Consider the following 25,280-nt stretch of genomic DNA (forward strand, 5'->3'; position numbering starts at 1 on the left):
TTCAACACAGCAAAAGGCACAGGACATGGATTGTACACAATAGATCTCCTATACATACTTAATCTTTGAAACAACAATCCAAGCTGACCTTAAACTTCACTATCCACATCTCACTCATGTTTGGTCCCATGACACTAGTTTAAAAAACTAAAGAAAATACAAACACGGTATTGACATTCTGTTAAGTTTTTTTTATGATTAAGTAAATGCAAAGTTCCTTGCAGTATGCATTAAAATGGAAACCGCCAAGGTTGATCAATTCCACACCAAGGAGCATATAGCAGAGGCTGTTTGGCAGCAGCGATACAAACACAGAAACCCCTTGAGCACATCAACCGTCTGTCCCATCACACTGTATGGATGGATGGAGTCACAGTCGTAATGAGTGACACAGTGCTGGTATGTAGACAGAGCTTTTTTTTCTTTAAAGAGGACAGAGGTACAGTACATCATGCATTCAGCTGGTGCTGTGGTTTTTCCCGTGCCTAAAGGATATCAGGGAGACCACTGTAGTCCTTGTTTGTTTTATTATGGGTTCTTTTTTTTTACCAAGCAAAAGAGACATAACAATAATAATAATATCATCAAAATACATTCTTAAAAAGTTAGTTCAAATAGTTTCGTTTTGTTTTTGTCTTAGTATATATTTTGTTTTGTTTGTTTGTGTGTGATTGTTTGCTTGTTTGTGTTTGTTTGTTGTTGTTGAACGTTGAATTTTTAGCAGCCCTCATTTCAAATCCCCCAAAACCTGCTTAAACAAATTAATGTGGAAGAAGAAAACATTCAGCAAGAGGAACAATTAAACAGGTTTGCCTATTTATCCCCAAACAAAAACAAAAAAGTTCCCCCATTAAAAACGTACTCTATATGCGCCAGTAAGTAGCAGAGAGATAGAACACAGAAAGCCATTACGTTTCAATCATGCTGGTGGCCATTTTAGTTTGGAAACAAAGGAAGTACTTAAGGAAGAAAAGAAAATCCACAGGTAACTGCGGAGTTGGTTACCACTTGGAAATGTTACCACAAAACGTCAATGACATGTTTAGAATAGAAACAGCAGCCCTGCAAAGGCATGGCCTTTAAATGATGCTCAGTGAAAAGTGGGAAACGAAGTAAAAACAGTGCTTTGACACGAGCTTGCGCCGAAAACCCATCAGCAATAAACATATCATCCTTAACCTTATTTAATAATTAAGTATACTCAACATAGTTGAATTGTAATGACAACAATCAAACGCAATGACCTGTATGATCTATTTCTTGACCTTGAGAATGCAATCCGAATTGTTTGGGTTTGCAGAGGGCACACATGCTGTAGCATTCAAGGTTGGTGTGTGTGCAGGGGGGAGGCAGAAGGAAGGTTCATTTAATTCTCAACAAAGACAAAGAGCATGCGAGGGTATTAAGTGGATGGTTACAGCGAATGGAGAATGCATGCAGCCAAAAAGTACTTTAGTATTTTGTTGTGGTTATCACACAGCATTCATGGACGCATGCACGCACACACACAGCACTTGATAGACCTTCAGGACAGGTGTCAGGTCTCAGGGAGGAGAGGGGGAGCTGTGGCAGCATCACAAGTCATGTGGGCAGGCAGTTGGAGGTGGTGGCAGAGAGAAAGAGGGATAGAGTTACTGAGTGAAAGACCGAGAGACGGACAGACAGAGGCAGACAAGACATGAAGGAACGATAAAACCATAAAGCAACACTCATCTACTCGTGCACTGATGTCAACATGAGATTTCTGCTGTTTGAGATTTCTTCTATTCGAGATTTCTGCCTCGTGAGATTTACGCCACTCTACCCTAAATCCAGATCTGATAAGACAAGACACTGCAGGGTTCCTTTACATGGATAGTTACATACAGATAGCCATGTATGAAACTCTGCTTACATGGAAGGTTATAATGGTGGTAAAAATGGTGATCGCAAGGATATGGTAATGGTTGGTCAAGGAGAACCAGCAAAGTATAGCAACCCAACACCCAACCTCTTGATTAATTTGAAATCATGAATCTGTTCCTTCCTCTTTCCCCATTGTAAATACTATGCAAATTACTTTCAAGCCATTAGACAGCACCCCAATACCTCAGCATTTGGTCTTAGCGAATAAATAGGATAGGAAGGCAGTCAGATATGTACCATGGACTTTTCCTTTGATAATATTGTATACCATTTATAAGATGCAGAGCCCTCTAGATTATACGTAGTTGTTTTTGTGTGTAATATACTTAAATATTGGTTATGAGAATGTATACAAGAGATACACATGCATAGGCTTTCCCATGGCATGACAGGACATTTCAAACACTTCAATGGCTTTCATCCACATCTATATGCAGTTACTGTTGTGAAACCAGACCACAAAATGGCGAGACAACTTACATTCTGACAGACAGGCAGGAAACAGAGAAAGCTGACAAGAGGAGCAGATGCATTTTAATGGACTTTCAAGGAGAGTCTGAACACTATTGTAGTTTTGGATGACCGTGTGGCCGGAAGGTTGAGGTTATAGGTTAACCAAATCCAGTTCATAGTTATTCACTGCTCTCTGAGCATAGCCTGTCTGTATCTAGTCCTCTCCCTCTTTCATTCTCTCCATCCCTTTCTCGCTCTCCCACACTCTTACAAAACCTTTTTAAAAAAAGTTTTAAAAATAAAAATTGGAATCTCAGTTATGAACAATACACACCAAAGCAGGCTAGACCAGCTCTGACTGACATGGGTTTGGCCTTGTATACACTGAAATGCACCAGAGTCAGTTGTTTGGGAATGGAACTTAAACTGATTCGCCAATCAAAGCATTGTGACCTTGTTTCCAGGTACCACAAGTAGTCCTGCAAATATAAAAGTTTAGCAAAAGGTTTTGACTAACATTAAATAGCTAACAAACAGTATGATATATTTATGAACTAATATTCTCATCTTGCTCATGCATCAACATATTGGCAGGTATAATACTGGGTGCACATTATGACGCATAATGAAATCAGAAAGTAATCAATTTAACAAAACATCAATGTTCTTGTAAAATAAAATATTTCAAACGTTACTACAGACTAAGTGCAGAGCCTGACTGACCATGACGAAGCAGAACTGGTATAAAAGAGAACAAAAACAAACCCAAAGATATTCTTTACAGTACAAAACTTGGCACAGTATTATCGACCAGCTGTAGTGTCACTCATTTCCCTGCTCCACTGCTGCATACGGCCCTTCCAATTGGTCCACATCAGAAAGATCCGGAAGCCCCACTTATGGTTCTATGAGCAGAACACCCTGACAGAAACAGAGAGAAAAGGGCAAGCGAGAGAGAGGTTACAGGCATTACTCATCCAGCTCACTTAGTAACAAGGGTTTTTTGATCACAACACTGAGAAATTCAAGTGACATTTCACACAGAACCACTGTGGCTGGAAAATACAAGCCGCCATACGTTATTTTGCAGCTTTTTAATGAGGCATTGTACAAGTCAGCCTTAATTCTCCACTCCTCTTATGACAAGTGTATATGAATAAAAAAAAGGAGGCTCTTATCTTTAAAAGCACAAACGCAGAGTGAGTGGAGAACATAACAGAGCCCCTCGCTAACACTGCAATCCGGTTAGTTGAGTTGGAGCCCTTTTCAACTGATTTCTATGGTTACCCGTTCTGCATTTTGAAAACGGTCATAAATCAAACCAGAGGCTGTATCTCCAGTGTATCTACAGCTTTGCAGGTCCCTCCTACAAGTATGGCACAAACACGCAAAGACATCAAAGACGTCTTGGCGACAATTGGTCACTGTGAAAGAACTAGAAGGGAACAGAATGGAAGCTGTGGGGGGGAAACTCTAGACTCACTCGTCAGAGTCCTTTTTGCTTTCCTCGATGTAGGCGATGGATTCTGAACGCAGTCGGTTGGTGACCTCATAGGTACGCAGCGTGACACCGAAGATGTCCTCGTGATAACGGTTCTCGTCCTGCGAGGAGAGATGATAAGATTAGTGAGATAAGATGGGCACAGAATGATACAATAGGCACAGAATGATACAATAGACAAAATGAGGTTAGACGGGCACAGGAAGATACCATTGATTCAGTGTGGTGAGCTGTGGACAGATAGAAAAGACAGATACAGTGATGTGTCACTACACTGTACAGTACAGCATTGCCTTCAAAAAATGGTTCAATCACCATGGCTTGGATAAAAGCTTTCATTAGTTGATCAATAAATTGGACATTTTATGTTGCAGGCAGCGCTTTCAAAATGTGTTTGATTATATACCCCCTCTGCTTAGTCAAAAGTGACCTAGCCATTTTGCTCATGTGACCCTTCGATTTCAATATTTTACGTACAGTACGCAGTCTGTACAGTTGGTTGTCTGGTGGTTTAAAATTGCTTATTAAAATCTTTGAAAGTTGTGTTTTTGGTTTCCCTTTCTTTGAGTCATTAAATGTAAGAGCCCTCCTTTCAGTTCTCTTTTGAATCCCACTGAACAAAATTCTGAATGAGTCGGACACATTCTGAAAATAATCCACAAGTAGGTATTAAGGCGTGCAGTCATCTCAAAAAGTGAACCTTCCAAGGTCTAAATCTAAATTGCTTGACTTAGTTACTTTTGTATGTTTTGTCCGTCAGGTTGGTTCGTTTGTTAACAGTGTACAATATAGTGAAGCATATTGTCCCTACTCGGAGTTTGCTGATGTAGAACCCAGCGTCCTCCAGTGTCATGTTTCCCTGCAATTTGATGATCTGCTGGACGGTCTTGAGGACATCCCCGGCCATACCCACGTCCCCACACACATAGATGTGTCCTCCCTCCTCCCTCAGACACTGGTACACAGTCTCTGACAGCTTCTCACGAAGCACATCCTGCACATATTTCTGTGTCAGAGACATAGGGGAAGAAAGAGATCGAATGGGAGAGATTTAATAAAATCATATAGAGATTAACAGGGAGAGAAAGATACAGGCTCATAGACAGTTGAAGGCAATGAACAGATTGTAGTGATTGTGCGTTGGGTTTGAGGATAGTTGTGCATAAAATGGTGCTCCATGTGAGGAGTTAAGGGGAAACAAAAGGGATACACAATTCATATATCCACATGCACACATACATCTCCCACATGACCTCTGTCTGTGTTGCTGTGTCTTTACTGTCAGAGACACATTTTCATTGTTTAACCTTCAGGTGCATTTTTGTCCCTGATGAAATCTAATTAGCATAATAAAAACATCCCCATAAAAATCTGTTTAAGCTAAAGATGTGGTTTTTTGGATGAGCTGTGCTCAATCCGACACATCCTCCAATGGCGGCCTTCCACATCTGTGGTGGAATGTGGTCAAGCTACAGCGATGTTTCACAAACCAGGAGACATCCCGAAAAAATTATAATAAATAAATAAATTCGGTCTTTTCGCCGAAAATGTATGTCGCGTCCGAACAGGTTTGCACAACAAACTAATATAACCACTGTAAAAAGATAACACTTACAAACACGTACGAGTCAGTGATTTTGAACTACGACCCCCATAAGCGTCACGGGACTCGTCTGACGTCGGTACCGCCGATCTGCCAACTTATGTCTGTAGTGTTCGAACAGTTTGGGCTAAACACTAATATGGGAATTATTTCAGCAATTATTTGTATTTCATTTTTGAGGGGATACCTAAAATGGGTCCTAAAATTCAAAATCAAATAGCTAAACGATCCTTGGTATGACCATCTTACAACAATTCCATATGTTAGTCCATTTAAAGTCTACTAGGCTAACTAAATCTTTAAGGTTAACAGTACCTTTGGTCTACCAGGCTCTCTGGAGTAGGCTGTGTAGAGCTCTTTGAACACCTCCTTGTTCTTAGCCTGGATAGTCTCCTCCTTGTAGATGTGGTCTATCTGGGACTGCCGGCACCCAAATACCAGGATCATAGGGCAGGATTTGATCCCTACGGTAACAAACACATTACTTTGTAAGTTCAGATCCTAACTTCATCTTTCACTGAATTACAATGTTGGAGTCATCTAGACTAGTGTTTATGTATGTGTTCAAGCTCTGTAAAGTTGAATAAACACAAGTGATACTGGCAGCAGTGTGTGGGTTTTCCTTTTCTTTTAAGTCCTTATCAAATCATTTCCACACATACGTATACAAGTAAGATCAGGTGAGTAAGTGCTTTTCCTATTCTAAAATATAAACAAACCATCGCGTTCATAATCGAAAAGTTTCTGTTCCCAGAAGCTTCTGAAGGGGGCGATCCCAGTGCCTGGACCAACTAGGATACACGGAGCTCTGTGGTCCTTTGGCAATCGGAATGTAGGAGCACTACAATCAAAGTAATTTCCCCATCCAATTACAATTGAAGACATAACATTAAAAAAATACATTTACAAAATGATTGTAGAAAACACAATTTCAGCTACGAATCAGGCCATTTTTAATAGCCCTAGCATCAAAGTGTTTGTCCTCAATGATTGTATTATACACACACACAGAGTCAATGTTGTATATGAATCATATACGGTGCAATCATATATTATGAATACACCATATGACAATGTTGACGTTTGTTACAGTCCAAGATATTCTCCAAACCACCACAATCATAGAAATACATGTATTCCATTCTACGAGTAAAACCCATCATGCAGCAATATCACACACACACACGCACGAAGCAACGTTTTATACCCTCTAACAAAGCAGGGGACCATTTCTTCTGCCTCTATTCTGTTGAGCCATGATGAACACACTCCATGGTGGATAGGGCCCTCTCCATCTGAAAGAGAGGCAATTGCCCATCATCCACTTTACTTGCGTACCTCCTCCTCTCCACTACGCACCACGCAAACGGACACTGAAGTAGAGTACACATAATGCAGTTCCCTGGGCTAAAAGGGTGTTTGTCTCCAGTGTAGGTAAATGGCTAATTAAACCATCACTCTCAGCATCACGCACATCTCGGAGAACGAGAAACAGCTAGAAAGACGCTTGTCGCCCAGCTGTTTGTGTTTAATAACTGTCGGTTGAGGTAAATTGGTGCTGATTTAAGTCACGTCAAAGCATGAGAAATAATCATCGTTGTGGTTACTTACAATGTATGTAGTGTAATAGCATGCACAAATACAAAACAGAAACCAACTAACCCAAAACCAGTAAAGCATATGTCCAAATATAGAGATCTTAGACGTTATTGTCCAGTCAACCCACTTACAGTGCGTTCGGAAAGTATTCAGACCCCTTGACTTTCCACATTTTGTTACAGCCTTATTCAAAAATGTATTAAATAATTCCCCCCCCCTTCAATCTACACACAATACCCCATAATGAAAAAGCAAAGACAGTTTTAGAAATGTTTGCTAATTTATAAAAAATCTAATTAAAATATCACATTTACATAAGTATTCAGACCCTTTACTCGGTACTTTGTTGAAGTACCTTAGGCAGCAATTACAGCCTTGAGTCATCTTGGGTATAACGCTACAAGCTTGGCACACCTGCATTTGGGGAGTTTCCCCATTTTTCTCTGAAGATCCTCTCAAGCTTTGTCAGGTTGAATGGGGGGCGTCTCTGCACAGCTATTTTCAGGTCTCTCCAGAGATGTTCGATAAGGTTCAAGTCCGGGCTATGGCTGGGCCACTCAAGGACATTCAGAGACTTGTCCCAAAGCCACTCCTGAATTCTTGACAGTGTGCTTAGGGTCACTGTCCTGTTGGAAGGTGAACCTTTATGGCAGTCTGAGGTCCTGAGCGCTCTGCAGCAGGTTTTCATCAAGGATCTCTCTGTACTTTGCCCCGTTCGTCTTTCCCTCGATCCCGACTAGTCTCCCAGTCCCTGCCGCTGTAAAACATCCCCACAGCATGATGCTGCCACCACCATGCTTCATCATAGGGATGGTTCCAGGTTTCCTCCAGACGTGACGCTTGGCATTCAGGCCAAAGAGTTCAATCTTGGTTTCATCAGACCAGAGAATCTTGTTCTCATGATCTGAGAATCCTTTAGGTGCCTCTTGGCAAACTCCAAGCAGGCTGTCATGTGCCTATTACTGAGGAGTGGCTTCCGTCTGGCCACTCTACCATAAATGCCTGATTGGTAGGGTACTGCTGAGATGGTTGTTCTTCTGGAAGATTCTCCCATCTACACAGAGGAACTCTGGAGCTCTGTCAGAGTGACCATTGAGTTCTTGGTCACCTACCTGATCAAGGCTTTTCTCCCCTGATTGCTCAATTTGGCTGGATTTCCAGCTCTAGGAAGAGTCTTGGTGGTTCTTCATCCATTTAAGAATTTTAGAGGCCACTGTGTTCCTGGGGACCTTCAATGCTGCAGAAATGTTGCTACCATTCCCCAGATCTGTGTCTAGACACAATCCCGTCTCTGAGCTCTACGGACAATTCCTTCGCCCTCATGACTTGGTTTTTGCTCTGATACGCACCGTCAACTGTGGGACCTTATATAGACAGATGTGTGCCTTTCCAAATCATATCCAATTAATTGAATTTACCACAGGTGGACTCCAATCAAGTTGTAGAAACACCTCAAGGATAATCAATGGAAACAGGATGCACCTGAGCTCAATTTCAAAACTGTGAGAAAAAAAAAGTGTCTGAATCCCAATATAAATCAGGTATTTCTGTTTTAATACATTTGCAAACATGTTTTCGCTTTGTCATTATGGGGTATTGTGTATAGGTTGCTGAGGATAAAAAAAAGTTGTATATATATATATATATATTTTATAGCCTTATTCTAAAATGGATTTAAAAAAATGTTTCTTCATAGATCTACACACAATACCCATCTACACATAATTCATTCTACACCTCTAAGCCAAGCCTAGTAGTCAGCCCTTACCCCTGGTTTTGTATGACACCACGGCCACGGTGAGGTGTATCTCCCCAGGGTGGACGTCCGGTGAGGAGCTAATGGAGTAGTATCTGGGCTGGAGCAAAGGCAGCTGGGTCAGCAGCAGGGTGGATGGCATCTGAATAGAGGGGAACTCCTCCAAAACCTCCACCATAGTCGGGTTGTTGTACCACTTCCATTCCTCATACTCCTGCAAGCCCTGGAGAGGAAAGAGGGGAGGAGGTATGTTTGTCTTGTACATTCAATATACCCTAATGTAAGGAGCCAGACAAAAAAAAGATGTATTGCTTCAGAGAAAATGAGTTATTATGGCTGTTCCTCCAACTCCACGCACCCAAAGGTATTCCAGTTAGGTATTCCAGACATATTCCAGTTAGATGCGGCACTCATAACAAGCTAATCTAATGCCTCTCCTGATGTGATTAAATGATGTATTATACACTTTACATATTTTTGGGCTTTCCGGCTTTAGTCATATAAACTTAGCCTGACTACCTTGTGTAACCCACAGACACTGGGGGCCGTCAAGCTCTGGAGTTGAACAGACAAAGAAATAGCAAGGACAGCCAGTAGCTAAAGATCCCACTGTGGCTTGTTGTTGTTTATTCCTCCTCCCTTCAAATTCTATTCTCTTTTTTAGTTTTTTAAGAATGAGTTGAACCGTGAAGAGTGAGTCACTTACTCGCCTGGCCAAAGTAACGTTTTTAACACAATGGACGTGCTTTTTCTTCTTCTGTGGGAGTCACTGTATGGGGAGAGAATAGGCCTGTGGTTTACCAGGCGTGGGGCTTAAATTCCATAGTGTCTGAGCCAGCCAAAACTCACCTACTCTAAGGTTTTTTCAACAAGAGCAAAGTCTATGGCATCCCATTAATGATTTAAAAAAATAACCCTGGGTTAAACTTTTGGATTTTTTAAACAGAAAAGGAAACATTGTAAAGTCCAATACATATAGAGAGGAAACATATTATTGTAAAGAAAAACGTCACAATTGTAAACAAAAACAAATCCAGGAATTGCAAGCAAAAAATAGGAAACAGGATTTTTTATAATATATATGTGTGTGTGTGTATATATATGTGTGTGTGTGTATATATATGTGTGTGTGTGTATATATATATGTGTGTGTGTGTATATATATATGTGTGTGTGTATATATGTGTCATTTACAACAATCCGCTTTGCTTTGTTTGCAAGTTTTCCTGACCTACATTTGCCTTTCTCAGGTCTTTTCTTCGACTCAGATTTTTGAACCAATGTTCACGTAGGGGGTGTGGTTTAGAAGGTTGAAAGTCATGCGTCCTCCGATACACAACCGCACTGCTTCTTAACACAGCGCGCATCCAACCCGGAAGCCACCCGCACCAATGTGTCAGAGGAAACATCTGGCAACCTTGGTTAGCGCGCACTGCACCCGGCCCGCCACGGGAGTCGCTGGTATGCGATGAGACAGGGACATCCCTACCGGCCAAGCCCTCCCTAACCCAGACGACACTAGGCCAATTGTACGTCGCCCCACGGACCTCCCGGACGGTTACGACAGAGCCTGGGCGCGAACCCAGAGTCTCTGGTGGCACAGCTGGCGCTGCAGTACAGCGCCCTCAACCACTGCACCACCCGGGAGGCCCCCTTTCATTTTTTTTAGAATGGATTTAATGGCCAAACAAAAAAACTGTTACTATTGGTCAATACATTTGGAGTGACAGTTCAAAGACCACACCCACAGTCTGAACTAAGACCAGAGATGGTAAAGAAAGCCTTAATCTCTCCATTATCTCTGCTCAGAATTCAAACAAACCTACCAAGCCCTGCTGGATAGCCAGCAGCAACAGCCTGGTACATTTCCCCCTTTCATCAGTGGCTAAAACTTGTAAAAGTTAGTTATGTTTATTTTCATGGGCGAGGGAGAAAAGTTGTAATATCGGTCACCATCACATGCCTATTATTAGCTAACGTTACATACTGCCCACGGAAGGCATGACAAGCCAGTGCGAATGACCAGTGCACCTTGTATCAAGGTGCTTCCCAACGTGAGTTGCTTCCCACTGGGCAGCTGTATCTCATGTCGCCAGCGGTAGATAACGTGGCCAAGCAGCCTACACAATAAATCATTTGTAATATTGGTAGTAAACACCTGGATGTCACCGGGATTCAGTCTACTGCGCAATGGGGAGAGAAGCCAGGGTCGGTAGCATGAGTCTTCCTAACACTGAATTACTTCATATAAACTGTACTGAACTACACAGTTAAAACCCTTCATTACCTTACTGAGAGTCTCCAACTTCTTCCTCTGCTTGTCATTGGTGGCGAGGGAGGCAAACTGCTGCAGCAGGACAGGGCTGGGGGGTGTGGTGATGTCCAGGAAGTACTGGAAGGCCTGATAGATGGTGCAGGGGGGAATCCGGGGCTCCTCTAGCCAGTTACTGATCACACCTTCAGAAGGACAAAAATAAACAGGCAAAGAAAAACACCAGAAGAGATGCATCAAAACTTTGATAGTACAGTATTAGCCTTTTTTTGTGTGTATTACGTTACCCTAAGAGGATTGGAGGATTGCATCTGGTATCAAACTCAGCTTTATTCAATTAATTCAGGTCCCATTGAGGTTAGAAGACCTCTTTTCCCAAAGGTGTCCAGGCCAAGGTCATGTTTTTGTCTGCAAGGGCATTGCTGGCTAAGATTATGAAACTAGGACCCAGTAGACTACTAACCCAGGGCTGTGTTCCTCTCCTCTAGGAACTCCACCTTGACGATCTGATTGACAGGTGGGGCATCCTCTAGCTTCTCTATAAGGGCCGTAACCAGGTCCTCATGGTTGCCAGGGAAGATGCCCAGATGGTCGCCGGGCTGGTACGTCAGGCTGTCCTCGTTATTTGTGTGAAGTCGAACAAATATGGTGGAGCGACTGCTAGGGGATTCAGAACAGTGGTTACAGTTTGTAACTATTGTACAGTTTGGAGTTCTACAGTAACAATTTGCGTATGAAGTACAATTTGCTACAACTGATTGAGACTAAGAAAAGTCCTATTTCAAAATGTTCTCCAGTCTAGTCTCCAGTATTGTAACAAAATCCACCCACTTGGATGTGGAACTTTGTAGGTTTTCGCTCTGCAAGATCTTGGCTCCATAGACCTTCTTCTTGTGGATGCTGTAGAGTGCTGTTGGAGGACCCATTCATGATATGAAGCATCCATAATATGACATTGGAAGCCTTAAAGGGTTTACGGAGGCTACATTAGACCTAAAAAGGTTTTGTTTACAAAGTCCTCATTGAAACAGTGTTTTTAACTTGTGTTGTATTTTGTTTACCTTGTGTTAGTGCAGGGGCCTCAGCTGTGTAGGTGAGGCGGAATTTGCTCTTCTTCCAGCTTCGATCATTACTGATCAACGAATCATGTGCCTTCTCGATGTTCACGTCTCCAATGCAGAACACATCACAGGCAGCCTTCAGACAGACAACCATAGGCGTTTGTAAGGACAAGTAATCATAGCTGTGTAATGTCCATTATGAAGACCTTTACCATTAGAGTGTGTATGTGTGTGTACGTGTGTATACAGTATACACACAGCACCAGTGAAAGTTTGGACACACCTACTCATTCAAGGGTTTTTCTTTGTTTTTACAATGTTCTTCATTGTAGAATAATAGTGAAGACATCAAAAATTTTGAAATAACACATATGGAATCCTTTAGTAACCAATAAAGTGTTAACCAAATCCAAATATATCTTATATTTGAGATTCTTCAAATAGCCACCTTTGCCTTGATGACAGCTTTGCACACACTTTGCACACTGGCATTCTCTCAACCAGCATCATGAGGTAGTCACCTGGAATGCATTTCAATTAACAGGTATGCCTTGTTAAAAGTTAATTTGTGGAGTTTCTTTCCTTCTTAATGAGTTTAAAGCTGCAAGTATCTTGGGGTATGTCTCTATAAATTGGCACATCTAGCCACTGGGATTTTTGCCCATTCTTCAAGGCAAAACTGCTCCAGCTCCTTCAAGTTGGATGGATTCCGCTGGTGTACAGCAATCTTTAAGTCACACCACAGATTCTCAATTGGATTGAGGTCTGGGCTTTGACTAGGCCATTCCAAGACATGTAAATGTTTCCCCTTAAACCACTCAAGTGTTGCTTTAGCAGTATGCTTAGGGTCATTGTCCTGCTGGTGAACGTCCGTCCCAGTCTTAAAAATCTGGAAGACTGAAACAGGTTTCCCCTTAAGAATTTCCCTGTATTTAGCGCCATCAATCATTCCTTCAATTCTGACCAGTTTCCCAGACCCTGCAGATGAAAACATCCACACAGCATGATGCTGCCACCACCATGCTTCACTGTGTGGATGGTGTTCTTGGGGTGATGAAGTGTTGGGTTTGTGCCAGACATAGCGTTTTCCTTGAAGGCCAAAAATCAAAATTTTTGTCTCATCTGACCGATCTTCCATATGTTTGGGGAGTCTCCCACATGCCTTTTGGCGAACGCCAAACATGTTTGCTTATTTTTTTCTGGCCACTCTTCCATAAAGCTAAGCACTGTACGGTTTAAAGTGGACAGATATGGACAGATACTCCAATCTCCGCTGTGGAGCTTTGCAGCTCCCTCAGGGTTATCTTTGGTCTCTTTGTTGCCTCTGATTAATGCCCTCCTTACCTGGTCCGTGAGTTTTGGTGAGCGACCCTCTCTTGGCAGGTTTGTTGTGTTGCCATATTCTTGCGTTTTTTTGGGGGGGGGGGATTTTACCCCTTTTTCTCCACAATTTCGTGGTATCCAATTGTTTTAGTAGCTACTATCTTGTCTCATCGCTACAACTCCAGTACGGGCTCGGGAGAGACGAAGGTTGAAAGTCATGCGTCCTCCGATACACAACCCAACCAAGCCGCACTGCTTCTTAACACAGCGCGCATCCAACCCGGAAGCCACCCGCACCAATGTGTCAGAGGAAACACCTGGCAACCTTGGTTAGCGCGCACTGCACCCGGCCCGCCACGGGAGTCGCTGGTATGCGATGAGACAGGGACATCCCTACCGGCCAAGCCCTCCCTAACCCAGACGACACTAGGCCAATTGTACGTCGCCCCACGGACCTCCCGGACGGTTACGACAGAGCCTGGGCGCGAACCCAGAGTCTCTGGTGGCACAGCTGGCGCTGCAGTACAGCGCCCTCAACCACTGCACCACCCGGGAGGCCCCCTTTCATTTTTTTTGAATGGATTTAATGGTGCTCAGTGGGATGTTCAAAGCTTCTGATAATTTTTTATAACCCATCTGGACTTCTCCACAACTTTGTCCCTGACCTGTTTGGAGAGCTCCTTAGTCTTCATGGTGCCACTTGCTTGGTGGTGCCACTTGCTTGGTGGTGCCCCTTGCTTAGTGGTGTTGCAGACTCTGGGGCCTTTCGGAACAGGTGTATATATACTGAGATCATGTGACACTAAATAAAGTCCAGCTGTGTGCAATCTAACTAATTATGTGACCTCTGAAGGTAATTGGTTGCACCAGATCTTATTTAGATCTTTTCAGGTTTTTATTTTTTAGAATTTTTTGAAATAAGTTATTTTTTTCATTTCACTTCACCAATTTGGACTATTTTGTGTATGTCCATCACATGAAATCCAAATAAAAATCCATTTAAATTACAGGCTTTAAAGCAACAAAATAGGAAAAATGAATACTTTTGCAAGGCACTGTACCCCTGCTGCAGAGGATAAGTTTAGTAGAGTTACCAGCCTCAGAAATTGCAGCCCAAATAAATGCTTCAGAGTTCAAGTAACAGACACATCTCAACATTGACTGTTCAGAGGAGAGCATGTGAATCAGGCCTTCATGGTTGAATTGCTGCAAAGAAAACACTACTAAAGGACACCAATAATAAGAAGTCTTTCTTGGGCCAAGAAATATGAGCAATGGACATTAGACCGGTGTAAATTTGCCCTTTGGTCTGGAGTCCAAATTTGAGATTTTTGGTTCCAACCGCCGTGTCTTTGTGAGACAGGTGTGGGTGAACGGATGATCTCCGCATTTGTATTTCACACTGTAAAGCATGGAGGAGGTGGTGTTATGGTGTGGGGGTATTTGCTGGTGACACTGTCAGTGATTTATTTACAATTCAAGGCACACTTAACCAGCATGGCTACCACAGCATTCTGCAGCGATACACCATCCCATATGGTTTGGGCTTAGTGGGACTATCATTTGTTTTTCAACAGGACAATGACCCAGCACACCTCCAGGTTGTGTAAGGGCTATTTTACCAAGAAGGAGAGTGACCTGGCCTCCACAATCACCTGGTTTGGAATGAGTTGGACCACAGAGTGAAGGAAAAGCAGCCAAAAAGTGCTCAGCATATGTGGGAACTCCTTCAAGACTGTTGAAAACGAATTTCAGGTTTGAAATGCAGGTTTGAAATGCATTCCAGGTGACTACCTCATGATGCTCGTTAAGAGAATGCCAAGTGTGTGCAAAGCTGTCATCAAAGCAAAATGTATTTAGATTTGTTTAATACTTTTTTGGTTACTACATGATTCCATATGTGTTTTTCCATAGTTTTGATGTCATCACTATTATTCTACAATGTAGAAAATAGTAAAAATAAAGAAAAACCCTTAAATGAGTAGATGTGTCCAAACTTTTGACTGGTATTATATATATTCATGCATGTGCATTACATTCATGCATGTGTGTGCGTTATATGCCCTATAAGGAATCGCCCAGTCACCCCACCTTGAAAACCTTCTTGGCCCAGTTTCTGAAGGACTCTTCCTGGCCACACAGCTCATCTCCCTCCCCCATGCGTAGGATGCGCTCCCCCCCCAGCTCCTCGAGCAGCGTGTCCACAGCGTGGGCAAAAGCACAGAAGTGTGGGTAGGCTCTTGAGCCAAGGCCAAACACTGAGAACCTGGAGAGAGAGAAAGAACCGAAAGAAAGAACGAGTGAGAACGAGAGAGAAAACGACAAGTACACAGGCATGCAAAGACACACTGATTTGATTCAGACAACCATACATCACCATCATCTGGCATCAACTGCATCATCAAGCTCAGTTTAGGAGCCTGACATTGCTGATCTACAGAGGGAGTCATACTCTATGGCAATGTCATCCTGTCTTATGTTTTGTTATGTGTTAAATGTGTAACCAAAGTATGTATGCCTAGTAAGCTAGGTCTACTGTGTAGTCTAGGAATGCTATGTTTATGTTGGCAAAGTTTTTGAACCATTTAATTAAAAGGACCACATGTCCAAATGTGTTTTTTCAAACGTTTGTGTGTCATCTTTGATGATTTTAAATGCATGGTTGTATTGTGTTTGAAATTGTCAAATCACTATCCATCTACATACAAGGGAATTGATCAAAATAGCTTTCTTCCTTCCTCAGTATTCACAGAACTCTATACAGACAGGCAGTATAAAGGGATGTTTGTGTGTTATCTTGAACCAGGTGTCCCGTCTGTGTTCGGAAACACAGAGGTGGAGATGGTAAAAGGAGACATTCCCATCACCGTACACCCATCAAAAGACATCAGGTTTAAGAAGACATGTCCTGGGGGTTCTCCTCAGACAGAGGGGCTTGTCTCCCTGTCATATCAGTCCAAACACCTTGGCTATCACCTGTACTCACATGTCTGGATGTTTTGTTAACCTATTAAACTTTGCTCATGCGAAAAATATATATTTATGCCTAGATTCAAGCAGCATTTGCTTTAAGACGCACTGGCCAACATCGCCATAGCTGATGTTTTGGCAGTGTTGGAGGTGTAATTATTGTGTGTCACAAACCACTCCCTTCCCTATTATAGGATTTGATAGCTCTAACGCAGTTCCAACTAACGCTGTCCCACCTCCGATGCCAAAACAACCACTATGTAGGTGTCACCTAGTGCGGATCTGATAGAATCTAGCCCTTCCATCCAATCAGATTTAGTTTGACATAATCTTGGGCTTGCTTACTGTACCTGACGTTAGCGAGGGGTCCGGTGCTTTCAAAGTTGACCCTGGGCTCAGGTTCATCACTGGAGGATTTGCGGGTGTCTGAGTAGGAGGACACGCTGTTGAAACGCACCTTGTAACTCCTGAGAGAGGCAGATACAGGGACAACAAGTACACTCGCAGTATAGAATAGTACTTTATTAGTCCATTGCAGAGACAAATACTTCTGCTCTCCACCCAACCCCAGGCAAAAAACAAACACCCATTTTTGGAGGAGCACAGGGTCAGTCGCAGTGCAGCACCCCTGGAGCTATTTTAGGGGTTAATGGTCTTACTCAAGGGCACAAGTACACTCCCTCTCACAAAAAAATATCTATTGTAGTTAAGTGATGAGAAGTAAAGCTGTGAATCTGTATGAGGATGTCTCAGGATTACTGCAGCCATGATTACATCCCAATTGGCACCCTATTCCCTATATAGTGCACTACCCACTATGGGCCCTGGTCAAAAGTAGTGTACTATATAGGGAATGGGGTGCCATTTGGGACACATAACATAAAAACCCATTCTCTGTTTGAATGGGCACTCACTTTCGGTCCTCTGTGTTAGATGTTGGATGTCTCATCTCCATCAAGGCAGCTCCGAATTTCTATACACAAACACACTCAGTCAATCGTTTGCAGGTTTACCTTATGTAAACGTAACCAAAATACAGATGGTATATACTGTAGTTGTGTGAATTAAACACACACACACACACACACACACACACACACACACACACACACACACACACACACACACACACACACACACACACACACTACTGGTCAATCATACCTCTCCATTTTCAGGTGGATCTCCATTACCAAAGGTGCTGGTCACCGCCAACACAAGTGTTTCATGCTCCAGGTCCACCATGTCGTACTCATCCATTGACATTACCTATAGTAGTGGAGCGTGTCAATCAAGATGTCATCATTGTGAAATAAAACAAAATAGAAAACGCATTTAAAATTTCCCACAAAACAAAAAACGGCAGATATTCAAGACAGAAAAATACTCAGTTTTACCAAAATACCACAGACACTAAGGACAAAACCAAATTTCAAGTTACACATTTACACATTTCAAGTTACCAGGAAGTAACTTCTCTTCAACCTTTCCCTCCTCTGTCAAAGACCACATAAACATTCCACAAGGTCATGTGCCCAGGACCTGAGGCCATAGAGCAGTAGTATCTAACGAACACTACTTGCATTAACAAGGTGATAATGTGCCGCAATACAATTAACACCCAGGCATCAGACTCGCCATCTGACTCTAGCAGCCTTCATGCCTACGGGCCATCATGCCGAGAGAATGAGAGGAAACAGGGGATGGACAAGACGACAGGGAGGAAGAGAGGAAATGCACAACCCAGCCCAGTCATTCATCCGCTCTGCATCTGCCTGTCTGACTCAAGTACAAGAAGATCCTTTCCTCTCGTATGATTGATTACATTAACAAATAGGAAGAAGAAACAGAAGATGTGATGTCCTGGAGGGAAACACTAGATGATTGAGAACCGCAGAGCTGTGTGTTTTTATTGTGATTTTTTTTCCAAACACATTTACACAGCCCGCAGTGTTTTCTGATCTTATCTTAAACTACAGCTCAACGCTTGGCTGGGTTGATTCCGTCGCTGTGTCCCCTGGCGCTTTGCTGCATGAGAGGGAATGGGAAAGTGACAAAAGACACATTTCCGTGTAACTTCGCCTTCTTGGTGTGAAAACTGTCTCCTCGCTTTTTTTTCAAATCTGCAGGCCTCAGCTTTGTTATTCAAGAAAGTCCAAAAAAAAAGACATGACACAAACTCAGTCAAACTGTGTGGTTTACCTTTGTCTTAAAAAGGCATGCTTCAAAATCTCAAAGGAGTTAAGGGGGAAGTTTTGAAGTAGGCTTTTTTTAGGTTCTATTCAAGATCACAAATAGACATGACACATCAACTCAAATTGAACTTGTCTGGTAGCTATATGAAAAATTAAAAAAGTTACCTTTGCATCAAAGGCATGCTTGAAAATCTCACATAAGGTTTTTGCATAGTCTTGAGACTTTCCAGTCTCAGTGGCGAATAGTATCGTAGCTTTGACTCTCTTAGCCATGGCCTGGCCCATTAGCTTGGCTGAAAACTTCACAGCCCTGCACACACAGAGACAATACATTTATAATTCACAACATAATAAAATGGCTATAAATAAACACTTTAAAATGGTTCATTCATGAAAGGTTTGATATCATGTAACCAGAAATAAAAAACGGAAGTTAAATCATAGGCACCAGTGATCAAGGGCAAAACAGACCTCGTTCCCCCCCCCCCCCCCCCCCAAAGTCTTCTAAACTCAGATGCCTACTGTAGCTTACTAGCTTCCTTCCGTGCTCGTGTGGTTCGCTCGAGCAGTCAGGCAGTGCTGCATGTCATGACTAAACAGCGGATGGCAATCATAGCTCGTCGTATCCTCGGGGCAATTCCAATAATAACTCAGAACCCACCCAACGCACGAAAGAACGAAAAAAGCTAAACGCTTATATTTCACCATTGTTCTGATTACTCCCTTTGGGGTTGATTGAGTGAATTACACCAATGAGTAGATCAGCTTCCTCTCCTCCGTGTCTGTACCACTACCTCATCTCATCTCATCCCATTCAACGAGTGGCAAAAAAAGGAGCATAAGAGCAAATGGAGGATATAACAGACATAAAGGTGGTCAGCTGGCCGCCCTATAATATAATTGTACCCTTCAACCAAAGAACCCTAAATCTCTGTTTTGGAAATAATTAATATTTCTAGTTGTGTATTGAATAATCCAGAGTCTTGATATGACAAAGACTATAAATAGACAACATGTACAATACATTTCCATGACTGTCTAGAACTCTGGACATTACAGTAGAGCTAATAAGACACAAAATCACTAACATACTATATTTAGTCATAGTTCTTAGTCCCAAATGGAGGACTAGGAAATAAGTGGGCACTTCAGTCTAAAAAGCAAGCAGGACTGCACAGGCGACCTCTGACCCCAATCTAGGTGAAGCATAATGTTGTCCTAAGGTGTAATGAAAATACTCTCTCTCTACTCACTTGGCCAGTTTCTTGAAGCCAATGGCTCTTTTCTTGGTGGGTGTCCCATTGTTTACTTTCCACACATGGTTATTCCATGGGTCAGCCTGTAGCAGAGAGACATAGTTACAATAGTCTTTGCATACAGGTCAGTGGATGGCATTACTGTACATTTGAAGGACATACTCTGATCCTGACCTGGGGTCAAATACATACTGTATGTCAAATATGCTGCTAAAGTATTAGAAAATATTTTACTTTGACCTGGCCACACAAACTCTCCTTCCTCCTCACCTGATACTCGAAGGATGGCGTGAGGCGATAGTTGAGCATCTCCTGGTGAAAAACTGGGGTGATGCTTCCAGACATTGGGGGTACAATCCAGACCCAGTCCCCCGGGCAGCCCCCCCGCACCCTGATCTCATTCTCCATGTGCTTCATGAAGGACTCTGTGGCAGAGTGGTGGTCCACTATGGTTACCTTAGAAGACTGGGAACATATAATGGCGATCAGTTCCTGTCTGAGGAATTCAATCATTGCAATTGTTTCAGGCTGACATTTAGTAGTACATACTATTTCACCTTTATTTCTCGTCCCTCGTGACAGTCTTAACATTGGTTCTGGGTGCCGAGATTCCACAATTTCTAACATAATGTAAAGACTTCTAAAGAATAATGCTTTAGGCTTTAATTTATATACAGTCTAGAAATGTGCAGATAATACAATAGAAGAACACTTGGCAATCACCTGAAAACTGTAGAGGACTGCTATGTTGATCTCCACCAGTGCCTGGTCCTTCCACAGAGAAGAGGTCTTTCTGGTATCCAGAGCCATCAGACTGGCCACTTCCTATTGGACAGGGCAAGACAATACTGTAATAACAATAACTGTTGTTGATAACTTAAGGTTATTTGCGTAACCCCAGTTCTCCGATAGTGCGATGTCTCACTCGTAATATGCCGAATCACCAGAAGTAGCTTGAAGGAACAATTATACACGTCTGTTGGAGACCAACAGGTCGAGTGGGGAATTGATGGAGCCTCTCCCTTCATACTAAAAAGCCCCTCGCCTGCCCTCTGATCATTCTTGAGTGTGTCAAACGTCCTTACACTCTTGCGAGTAGGGGAATGTGGTGAGATGTAGAGCTGGGACGATAAACCCAAAATGATCGACACCGACCATACCGATCACTTATCGCAGGCATTTAGCTGATATCGTTCATTACGATAAGTAGCCTATACTAGAGAAATGTGAAGTTTGAAATGAAATAAGTTTGCTAATATGGGTAATTGTTAATGGGACAACTGATAGCTACAACCACCTTAGTAGTAGTAGTAGTAGTAGTAGTAGTACAAAAAAAAAACACTGGTGCACATTAATGTTATAAACTTATATTTAGGTATTGTTAACGCATCAATTCAGGCAATTTATCGCGACATGGATTTTTGACAATGACGCCCAGCTCAAGTGAGATGTCTCACTCATAATATCAACATACTTTTTCAATTATTTGCTTTAACATCTCACTGTGGGATATGACTAACTCCTGTAATCACACATGCTCTACGAAGAAGGACAGTCTCAATATTAACCCGTCACAGGCAATGAGGACAGTAAATCAAATCAAAAGTACGCGCCAATGAAGGCACAGTGATGTCGGTAGAACTTCAGAAAAGTAGGAGGGGATGCCCAACAAGCCGCATCGCAAATCTCCTGCAAGAAGATGACCTTGAACAGTGCACAGGAGGTCTCTAGTAGATTGAGTCTACATGCTTTTGCGGCACAGCTGGATTTCAGGCTAGAAGGTTGAGGGTTTGAGATCTGCTCTCTGCCTGTTTCATTACAGTATTCTGTATTGGCATTGCCAGAGAATTTAAAACCTTTTTTGTAATAACATAGTATATGGAATTTGATTTTAAGAAATTTGGCTTAATTCATTTAATGAATATTATGGTGTTTCCATTCAGAGAAAAATTGTCCGTTTGCAAACTCCGTTTGCTCTCGGAGCGCACACTGGACGTTCGGGCCGAAGAGTAAGGTTGATTTGAGCGTTGACGGCAGTCAAGCACCCAAGCTAATGTTGGCTAGCTACTTCCAGACACAAATGAGACCACTAACCATTTTACTCACCCTAGCAGAGCTGGTAAAGCAGTCGTTTTGAAGTAATCGCAAAAAAAACAGGCTTTATTTTAGTGCATTTTTCACCCTGCCAGCTCCTATTAGTTCAATTGAGCACCGTGGCACAAACCCGCCTTCCGAACGTTCTATTCCCAGCTTATTGTTCAACGTGGCAATGCCTGCTTCGCTATTTTTGGCAACGAGACCTGCTCACGTTGTTTTATAGTTCAAATGTAAACAAAAATGATATTGGAACTCTGCTGTCTTCCCATTGTTTTCTATGGGGGAAATATAGGCATGTCTGTCTATTTCACCAAATATCTTGCAATGTATATATTTAGATCTTTTTCAAGTCAGGTGTAACCGGTGTGAAATTGCAGGTATGTATGCATGCCTTATGATTAACGAGAGGTGGTGTGTTCATAACAACATACAGGAGCTCGTCCTTTTGTTCACCTGACTCAGAATTCCTTACAATCAAATGCCGACCGCATTATCTACCAAGAGAATTCTCTTCGATCATAATCACAGTCGTATATATTCCCCCCCCCAAGCAGACACATCGACGGCCCTGAAATAACTTAATTTGACTCTATGTAAACCACATATCCTGAGGCTGCTTTTATTGTAGCTGTGGATTTTAACAAGGCTAATCTGAAAACAAGGATCCATAAATTTTACCAGCATATTCATTGCGCGACCCGGGCTGGCAAAACCCTGGATCATTGTTATTCTAACTTCCGCGACGCATATAAAGCCCTCTCCCGCCCGCCCTTCAGAAAAGCTGACCACGACTCCATGTTGTTGCACCCAGCCTTTAGACAGAAACTGAAGCACTCGCGCTCAGGTCTGTTCAACGCTTGTCCGACAAATCGGATTCCACGCTTCAAGATTCCGTCGATCACGTGGACTGGGATATGTTCCGCATAGCGTCAAACAACATTGATGAATTAGCTGATTCGGAAGGCAAGTTTATTAGCAAGTGCATCGGTGACGATGTACCCACAGCGTCTATTGAAACATTCCCCAACCAGAAACCATGGATTGATGGCAGCATTCGCGAACCACTGCTTTTAATCAGGGCAAAGTGACCGGAAACATGACCGAATACAAACAGTGTAGCTATTCCCTCCACAAGGCAATCAAACAAGCTAAGAATCAGTATAGAGACAAAGAGTCGCAATTCAACGGCTCAGACACGAGAGGTATGTGGCAGGGTCCACAGTCAATCACGGACTACAAAAGAAAAACCAGCCCCGTCGCGGACCACGATGTCTTGCTCCCAGACAAACTAAACAACTTCTTTGCTCTCTTTGGAGGACAATACAGTGCCACTGACACGGCCAACTACCAAAACCTGCGGGCTCTCCTTCACTGCAGCCAACGTGAGTAAAACATTTAAACGTGTTAACCCTCGCAAGGCTGCAGGCCCAGTCAGCATCCCTGGCCGTGTCCTCAGAGCATGCGCAGACCAGCTGGCTGGTGTGTTTACGGACATATTCAATTAATCCTTATCCCAGTGCTGATCCCACATGCTTCAAGAGGGCCACCATTGTTCCTGTTCCCAAGAAAGCTAAGGTAACTGAGCTAAATGACTACCGCCCCGTAGCACTCACTTCCGTCATCATGAAGTGCTTTGAGAGACCAGTCAAGGACCATATCACCTCCACCCTACCTGACACCCTAGACCCACTCCAATTAGCTTACCGCCCCAATAGGTCCACAGACGACGCAATCACAATCACACTGCCCTAACCCATCTGGACAAGAGGAATACCTATGTAATAATGTAATAATGCTGTTCATCGACTACAGCTCAGCATTTAACACCATAGTACCCTCCAAACTTGTCATTAAGCTTGAGTCCCTGGGTCTCGACCCCGCCCTGTGCAACTGGGTCCTGGACTTCCTGACGGACCGCCCCCAGGTGGTGAGGGTAGGTAATATCTCCACCCCGCTGATCCTCTACACAGGGGCCCCACAAGGGTGCGTTCTCTGCCCTCTCCTGTACTCCCTGTTCACACATGACTGCGTGGCCACGCATGCCTCCAACTCAGTCATCAAGTTTGCAGACGACACTAGTGGTAGGCTTGATTACCAACAACGATGAGACGGCTTACAGGGAGGAGGTGAGGGCCCTCGGAGTGTGGTGTCAGGAAAATAACCTCACACTCAATGTCAACAAAACAAAAGGATATGATCGGACTTCAGGAAACAGCAGAGGGAGCAGCCCCCTATCCACATCGACGAGACAGTAGTGGAGAAGGTGGAAAGTTAAGTTCAACGGCGTACACATCACAGACAAATTGAAATGGTCCACCCACACAGACAGCGTGGCGAAGAAGGCGCAGCAGCGCCTCTTCAACCTCAGGAGGCTGAAGAAATTCGGCTTGTCACCAAAAACAAACTTTTACAGATGCAATCGAGAGCATCCTGTTGGGCTGTATCACCACCGGGTACAGCAACTGCTCCGCCCACAACCTTAAGGCTCTCCAGAGGGTAGTGACGTCTGCACAACGCATCACCGGGGGCAAACTACCTGCCCTCCAGGACACCTACAACACCAGATGTCACAGGAAGGCCAAAAAGATCATCAAGGACAACAACCACCCGAGCCACTGCCTGTTCACCCTGCTATCATCCAGAAGGCGAGGTCAGTACAGGTGCATCGAAGCGGGGACCGAGAGACTGAAAAACAGCTTCTATCTCAAGGCCATCAGACGGTTAAACAGGCATCACTAACATTGAGTGGCTGCTGCCAACATACTGACTCAACTCTAGCCACTTTAATAATGAAAAAATGTATGTAATAAATCTATCACCAGCCACTTTATATAATGTTTACATACCCTACATTACTAATATCATATGTATATACTATACCATCTACTGCATCTTGCCTATGCCGTTAGGCCATCATTCATTCATACATTTTTATGTACATATTATTCATTCCTTTACACTTGTGTGTGTATAAGGTAATTGTTGTGAAATTGTTAGGTTAGATTACTTGTTAGATATTACTGCATGGTCGGAACTAGAAGCACAAGCATTACGCTATACTAGCATTAACATCTGCTAACCATTTGCATGTGACAAATAAAATTTGATTTGAGCTAGTTAGCGGGGTGCACATTCAATTGGTGACGTCACTCACGCTGAGACCTGGAAGTAGTTGTTCCCCCGCGGCTTTTGTGGAGCGATGGTTATCGATGCTTCAAGGGTAGCTGTTGTCTATGTGTGTAGAGGGTCCCTGGTGTGAGCCCAGGTAGGGACAAGGAGAGGAACGAAA

General features: G+C 43.0%; 1 protein-coding gene across 3 annotated transcripts in view; it reads right to left on the minus strand.

Moving 5' to 3' along the window:
* Window positions 1-176: 176 nt before the first annotated feature.
* nos1 (nitric oxide synthase 1 (neuronal)) overlaps window positions 177-25,280 on the minus strand; it is a 65,443-nt gene continuing 40,339 nt past the window's right edge. Inside the window, exons 11-29 of one of the 3 annotated variants that reach the window (XM_020475620.2) lie at window positions 20,618-20,719; window positions 20,165-20,359; window positions 19,892-19,977; window positions 18,804-18,948; window positions 17,608-17,712; window positions 17,358-17,416; window positions 16,794-16,910; window positions 15,565-15,739; window positions 12,151-12,286; window positions 11,921-11,999; window positions 11,553-11,746; window positions 11,105-11,274; window positions 8,830-9,040; window positions 6,670-6,757; window positions 6,182-6,303; window positions 5,778-5,926; window positions 4,671-4,865; window positions 3,842-3,960; window positions 177-3,279 (exon numbers count right to left, since the gene is read on the minus strand). In XM_020475620.2, coding sequence (XP_020331209.1) covers window positions 3,264-3,279; window positions 3,842-3,960; window positions 4,671-4,865; window positions 5,778-5,926; window positions 6,182-6,303; window positions 6,670-6,757; window positions 8,830-9,040; window positions 11,105-11,274; window positions 11,553-11,746; window positions 11,921-11,999; window positions 12,151-12,286; window positions 15,565-15,739; window positions 16,794-16,910; window positions 17,358-17,416; window positions 17,608-17,712; window positions 18,804-18,948; window positions 19,892-19,977; window positions 20,165-20,359; window positions 20,618-20,719 — 2,463 coding nt within the window. In that variant the 3' untranslated portion in view covers window positions 177-3,263. Of the gene's footprint in view, window positions 3,280-3,841; window positions 3,961-4,670; window positions 4,866-5,777; window positions 5,927-6,181; window positions 6,304-6,669; window positions 6,758-8,829; window positions 9,041-11,104; window positions 11,275-11,552; window positions 11,750-11,920; window positions 12,000-12,150; window positions 12,287-15,564; window positions 15,740-16,793; window positions 16,911-17,357; window positions 17,417-17,607; window positions 17,713-18,803; window positions 18,949-19,891; window positions 19,978-20,164; window positions 20,360-20,617; window positions 20,720-25,280 lie in introns of all 3 variants that reach the window. The other 2 variants (XM_020475613.2, XM_020475627.2) reach the window with 2 other exon arrangements.

The sequence above is a fragment of the Oncorhynchus kisutch genome, linkage group LG3 (assembly GCF_002021735.2).
Source record: "Oncorhynchus kisutch isolate 150728-3 linkage group LG3, Okis_V2, whole genome shotgun sequence".
In the NCBI taxonomy this organism is placed as follows: domain Eukaryota; kingdom Metazoa; phylum Chordata; class Actinopteri; order Salmoniformes; family Salmonidae; genus Oncorhynchus; species Oncorhynchus kisutch.